Source organism: Bidens hawaiensis, unplaced genomic scaffold (assembly GCF_021521415.1).
Source record: "Bidens hawaiensis isolate Kalapana, Puna unplaced genomic scaffold, B.hawaiensis_p1.1 tig00004839_1, whole genome shotgun sequence".
Classification (NCBI taxonomy): Eukaryota; Viridiplantae; Streptophyta; class Magnoliopsida; order Asterales; family Asteraceae; genus Bidens; species Bidens hawaiensis.
The window spans coordinates 1,271,757-1,278,319 of NW_027491303.1; the positions used below are offsets into that span (position 1 = coordinate 1,271,757).

The following is a 6,563-nucleotide window of genomic DNA, read 5'->3' on the forward strand; positions in this document are numbered from 1 at the left end:
AAATTGGAGAGAAGAAAGAATTGTATACACAAACAATTAAATTACATGAAGAAAGAACACAAGAAACTATAATCCTACATAAGACACCATCCCAAGAACACAAAACTAGACTTTCCCATGCCCCAATATCTTTGAATGCATATAGAGATGTATCCCATGAAACTAAACCCAAAAGTATAAAAAAAGAAAAAGACAACAAAGATTGACCCACAAGCACCCAACAAACAACAAGATGGAATCAAACTCACCCACATGCAGATTCAAGATTCAAGATTTATGGGTGGGTTTAGGCTTATGCTTGTTGGGTGTGTTCTTGTTGGATTTAACAGGCTTCCCAAACATGGCACAACAGCCAGAGACCTTCGGAGATGGAGGGTCAGTAGTGGCTTCAACTTCAACAGATTTGATAGGTCTTGGCTCTGATCTTTGTGGCTCATGAGTTTTGTCCTTGTCATCTTCATCCTTAGGCTTTGTTGGTTTAAGCTCTCCTGACAGCAGCTTATCGTCCCAAACAAGCCCAGAAGAGCCTGATCTTCTAAATGATATTTCTGACCTTGGTAAAGCCTCCATCTCTAGCTTTCTCTCTCTAAAAATGGGTTTGTGAGAGGGTATATGTAATGGTGGAAAGATGGAATCCAGTGGATTGGTGATGAAATTACAAGATTGTCCTAACTCTTGAGTTCACTTTCAGTTTATGTAATGGTAATGCAATGGTGGCATTTAAGGGGTTTTATTATTATTATTATTATTATTATTATTATTATTATTATTATGTTGTGTAAAGTTTGTAAATTTATTTTATTTAAAAGATGGAGGTCGGTTGAAAGTTCGTTGTGTGGCAGGGAGACGAAGTCAAAGGAGGAATGCCAATATATTCAACACTCTGTTTAAGTTTGAAGGGTGGGCCCATCTGCACAGGCTAATTTGGACCGTTGATTGGATTTTGGCATAGGTGTCCATGCTTGAATGTGTGGGGCACAGGCCATTCAAAAGTAATTCATGTTAAATGTTTGGGTTGGACAATGTAATTCTCAAAGAACTAGTTATGGTTACTAATCTAATCTCTATCTTCATATATTTTATTAATATTATTTCTGGGTATTTACGCTCGTATACAAGGCCGTATAAAGTGAATCATCATACATTAAGCGGTCGTATAAAAGGAATTATCATGATTAAACATCCATATAGCAGATCTATATGTCGATACACAAGATATGGTTGATATGATAAGATGGGTGTATAACTAATTGTACATTTTTCTGATATACCGATGTCTAATTTATATCATATTAACTAAATTACCTAATATGCACATTGCAGGATTCGAACGCTTGCCATTTTAGTGAGGGGAATTGGTGCAGATACTTATGGTCAGGTCACGAACTCAATCCAGCTCTAGAATCGGATCCGCTCACCTATCCGGTTGCATGAAGTTAGGAGTGAAGACTTGTCACCAGAATTTGAATTTAAATGTTCTTACTTATAGCGTTTCATTTGCTTAAGTTGTTGATTCTTTAGTGTTTTATCTTTTCAGTTTTTATCTTGATCACTAATGTTGAAACACTCATATAAGTACTTTTGATTTGAAATTTGAAGTTGATTATTTTCTTTTATTAAACACAACTATTATTTGTTCTTGCTCTTCCATGCTCATCGATTCCTACGTGCGTATCTGGCCCATATCAATCGATATCATAGTTATTGGTTATCAAAATAGTCCTGGTTGTCATGCCATGTTTTATTATTAATATTAAAATAAATAAGTTAATACCAACGGTCAAAACGGTTAAAATATAAAAACTCATGTGAATGTAGAAGTAAAGTATAAGTCATAAATAATATTGAATTTGTTAATGGTTTATATTTATTTATACAAAGAAAGCATGAGATCTGTTCTGAAATGGCGTTAAACTTAAAAATGTGTCATGTGGTAAGCTTTGGGGGCTTGACCAGCCATTAAAACAATTAATTAAGTTAGTTAGTGGTCAAATTTTCTTCGAAATTCCAATGGAATAGTCGGCCTTGAAGAAAGGATACCAAATTTGTTGTTATTCAATTTTCAAATGGTTTGTCTCCTATTAACTATACTCTTCAACTAACCAACCAAAATTATTAAGAAAAACGCGGTTAGATTTCAAAGGCCAGATAAATAAAAACAAAAACGGGAAGCATTTAACCATAAGCTATGAGCCCAAATGCATACAAACGGAAACATCTAACGTTGCTAAGCCATGAAATATATTGACACTGTGGGATTAATTAAATCATAAATCTTCTTCTCGAACCTCCACAACATATACATAGACCAAGTAGGAATTGGACATTAGCAAGTGTTAGTTATTTGAGTTAATAAAATCATTTGCTTCGGCATATCATTCCTTTCATAAATATATTATCATAGCCACACCAAGAGTAGCAAGTTCGGCATAGTGTTTTAAGCCCTTAAAAGTCATGTCTATCATGCTATTCATTATGCATGGAGGAATTACCATATTTTTCTTTTTCAGTATCGTCTTAATCGTATCATCTTTCTAACATTAATTATCTCGATCTAGTGTATCATTGTTCCACTTATTCTTTACACATAATTCAACTCATATGGCTATCTTTATTGTATAGTCATGTTATATTTGCTGTGTCATCATAAAGCACGTGACATTAAATCGTGCATAAATATCGAACACGGGCATTACCCATGTATAACAAGGAATTTAATGAGAGAATGCACACTAGCTATCATCATTGACCTGGGTGAAGGACCAAGAAAAGTCGAAAACAACGGACAATTTGTTCATTTGTTGTCATTGTCTTGGTCGAATGATGCTTCTAGAATGTGACTAGCCGTATTGACATGTACTAACCCTCGGAGTATGATGTGTGATTGCTACTTTAAGCTTATCTTGTAAGTTTTTAAGTTGTTAATTTTAAGGTTATCTTGTAAGTTTGAAACATAGTCACACTCCTGATTACGTCTTGTAATACACTCTATTTTTATTGGCATCAGTTAAGTTTATCTTGTAACACACTCTATTTTTATTGGTGTAACTCATGTTGTGGTCATGTCCATCGTCTATTTTTGTTTTGATGTATTTCCATCATACGTCATAAGCATATAAGCTTTAAAATATGTGTCTACGTGCTCCTAGTTGGATTCATAAACAATCAAACAAGGTATATTGTTTTTAGTTGGAAAGTCAAATTTCCAGATAAAGAACTATAAAACCCATGTTTTTTTTACCTTCTACATGACTTATATGACACATTTGAGAGTTGCATGACTTTAATTGTAGCATATAATATATATATATTGTGAAAAGCACATAAAGCATGTCAACATAACACAACACAGCACATAGGTTATTGAGACGGCACGTCAAATGTATCCTACTATCAAAGGTTTCCTTTTCGAACCACACATGACTTGTGTCAAATGAATGCACACGACCCGTGTAATATATTTTGATTGTGATTATTTGCGATTAAACCTTTAAACCGTTAGTAAACCCTTTTAACAAAAATATTCAATTTATTTTGAAGATTTCTCAAAACGGTCCTAATATATTTTCTGAAAATAGTTATTGTAGGACGGTTGATAACTAATTGGCATTTAATGAAAAAAAAAGGCTCAAATTTAAATTTTGTTCTACTCCTTGAGATATCGATCCACCTACACCTGATCGCGTGCCAAGAACACAAGATGATAGCTACATATTGTTAAGGAATCAGGCATATGTATTAACATATATGTCCGGTGAAGTTTTATATATTTGTTACTTGAATTACATGTTGAACTTTCCTTGTAACAAGGATCCTAAAAACGGACAACACTATAATCATTGAGGATAATTTCACCGGGTCATTTTAGGGTTACACAGTTTGTTCGATTTGGTAGATCTTTGGTGATAGAGATGATGGTGAAATTAGCAATACGAACACACACATAATCAAACTCATTCATGCAGAAAATTATCTAAAATATTCAAGAACCAATGGAAAACAACATGCAAAAGAGTTTTATTTGGAATAAGAACCAAAAAACATATAAAATCCAATATCTAAAAAGATCAAACTATTTTAGCTCCAATCGCTTTTTAACTCTACTTAACTCAAATCATCCTCATCATCACCGATCCAGTCTCCATAGATGCCGCTCAGCTTCCTATTTGCTAATTTCAAGAACCCTTTTCCAATACCTTTCCGTACAACAGGAACCGCAGTGGCTGCTGAACCAGTAGCCAATGGTTCGGTGGTGGGACAGTTGACCATTGGGGCGGCAACAGAACCGCTAGCATGTCCAGCCGGATTGTGTAGCTCTGACAAAAATAAGTATACTGTTATTGACGCTTACAAAGATGCATCATAATGTGCAATTGCATTATGTGTACTAGTGCATGCGTGTTGTGTTCTAACATGAACAAAAATAAGAAAAATTGTTCAAATATCAAGAAATAATTGTATTTTCACATCTTTATATCAAAAAAGACCAAAAGCTCTCATCTTTATATCAAGAAAGACCAAAAGCTCCTTGCTTTATTACAAGAAAACTCTTATGTGGACCTGAAAATATAGTGAAAGTTAACTATCAAGTTCCCATCTTTATAAACTACAAAAACACTCCTGCAATACTGCAGAATTTGTCATTACTACTCTTACAAACTTGTGAAATATCTATCATATATACCAACTCAAACTTAAAATATCATATATATATATACCCATAAAAACTAGTTAAGCTATCATATTTATCCATTTCAATAAAACAAGTCAATAGATGAAAGCTTTACCCTTATTTCTCACAAAATCAAAAATATCATATTTACGCATTTTTAATTTGAAATTTTCGCTTCTACCTGTCAACGATATTTTCTTAAAAATTGTGAGATTTATCTGTTTTATTAAACCAAGAAAATATACGTTGGACTTTATTAACATGTAAATATGTAACCGTTCGTTTAAGCTAATATAACTAAAGGTGATTTCGTATATATATACTTACAATCTTGCAAAATATCATATACCCAAATAAAACTAAAAATATCTAATATACCCTTAAAAATGAAATAGTCAAATAGGTCAATATGACATTTTAACTATTTTCAAGGGTATGCATGATATTTCACAAGGGTACTTTTCATTATTTATCACATATATCACAAATTGAATGAATTTATACCTGCAAGCCCATGAGCAAAGTGACATTTATCTGCAAATATGCAATGGCCAGTAGTTTCCCATTTGCCACAAATCTGAGTTTTCCAAAAATTCGTCTTCACTCGCGAGCCATCTTGATCAGTCTTGACAGTGGTAAAAGCATCTTGACTGGCCTCGGTTTTACTTTTACCATAGTCAACAGCAGTCTGAATGTTGATCACAGAACTCTCTCTTGCTCTTCCGCCATCCATTCCTGCTTCAACCTTGAACTTCGCAGGACTTTCATGGAGAAAATTACACTTGTCTCCATACGGGCATTCGTCCCCGTTATAAAACTTTCTACATATCCGCATTCGGTGAATTATTTTCTGATCATCATTCCAGTTCCCACCTCTATTATTATTACCATTATTATTATTATTGTTATTATTATCTTTCACAAGTTCTTGCCAATTTGGCGGCGGCTCACGCAGATCACTAGGGCCGTGAGCGAACGTGCAGCTGTCGCCGATACGACAGTTTCCTTCTAGAAACTTCTGGCACATTCTAGTCTTGTAGAATATGTGAGTGGTTCCTCTATTCACAGGGATGTTTGAGTGGCTGGATCTTTGACCGGTGCGGAAAGATGTTGAATTTGCAGGGTTCATGTTGACTTCAAACTTGGAGTTTGAATCACTTTGTTGAGAAAAGAATTCACCCTCACCATTATTTCCACTGTTAAAAGGACGTTGAATCATTGTCAAAGAATCTGAATCTGGTCAATAATTACAAAAATTTGGGTCAAAATTCAGTTAGAGACATCAACAGCAGTACAACAGCCACACACAATGTGAGTTAATTACATGGTGTACATTGCTAAAAATTAAACCTTTACTCCTCACATCATACTAACTTTGGGCTGAAATTAATATTTTTTAAGAATTTTAATCAGAATCAGTACAAGCAAATGCTGCATGCAGATAATAAAGACAAGAAACAAGAGTGACATTAACAGTACAATAATCAAGAAACAGAGTAACATTTAAAGTACAATAATTAAGAAAGTTTAAAAACTCCAAGATTTCATTTTTATATCAAATAAAACTCATCAAATGCATCAAATTATCTTCAGAGTTTTGTGAATCCAAAAGTTTCAAGATTATAAATTTGGGCTTAAAATCATAAACCCTGAAATTTTTTTGCCAAAAAAAGCAAAAACTGATAATGAGATGATGATCAAAGATCCTTCATAGGCAAATGAATAAAAAAAATTAAAATTCAAGACTAAATGGATCATAATTTGGAGTAAAATAAAAAACCCACAAAAAATGATGTAAAAAAATAAAATCTAACCTGTGCAAAAATCAAGTAACTTTGCTGGTGAGTTGAGAAGAATAATCGGCGGCAGGATAAAAAAATGTTGAAACCCT

At 33.6% G+C, this 6,563-nt stretch overlaps 2 protein-coding genes across 2 annotated transcripts; both read right to left on the reverse strand.

Annotated features, from left to right (window-relative positions):
• Positions 1 to 267: 267 nt before the first annotated feature.
• On the reverse strand, positions 268 to 570 carry LOC143628209 (uncharacterized protein At1g15400-like). The gene has a single exon (XM_077097855.1). It carries the CDS (start codon positions 568 to 570, stop codon positions 268 to 270), a length of 303 nt encoding a protein of 100 aa, XP_076953970.1.
• Positions 571 to 4,066: 3,496 nt separating this feature from the next.
• Positions 4,067 to 5,891, reverse strand: LOC143628231 (zinc finger CCCH domain-containing protein 39-like). The gene is made up of 2 exons (XM_077097873.1): positions 5,177 to 5,891; positions 4,067 to 4,316 (listed from the first exon to the last, which is right to left on the reverse strand). Exons 1-2 carry the CDS (start codon positions 5,889 to 5,891, stop codon positions 4,105 to 4,107), a joined length of 927 nt encoding a protein of 308 aa, XP_076953988.1. The 3' UTR covers positions 4,067 to 4,104.
• Positions 5,892 to 6,563: the final 672 nt, after the last annotated feature.

Excerpts from the sequence above, each read along its gene's own strand:
- LOC143628231 (XM_077097873.1), bottom strand. The coding sequence starts at position 5,891 with ATGATTCAACGTCCTTTTAACAGTGGAAATAATGGTGAGGGTGAATTC. Across the intron at positions 4,317-5,176 it reads CTTTGCTCATGGGCTTGCAG|AGCTACACAATCCGGCTGGA; the intron begins GTATAAATTCAT and ends TATTTTTGTCAG.
- LOC143628209 (XM_077097855.1), bottom strand. The coding sequence starts at position 570 with ATGGAGGCTTTACCAAGGTCAGAAATATCATTTAGAAGATCAGGCTCT.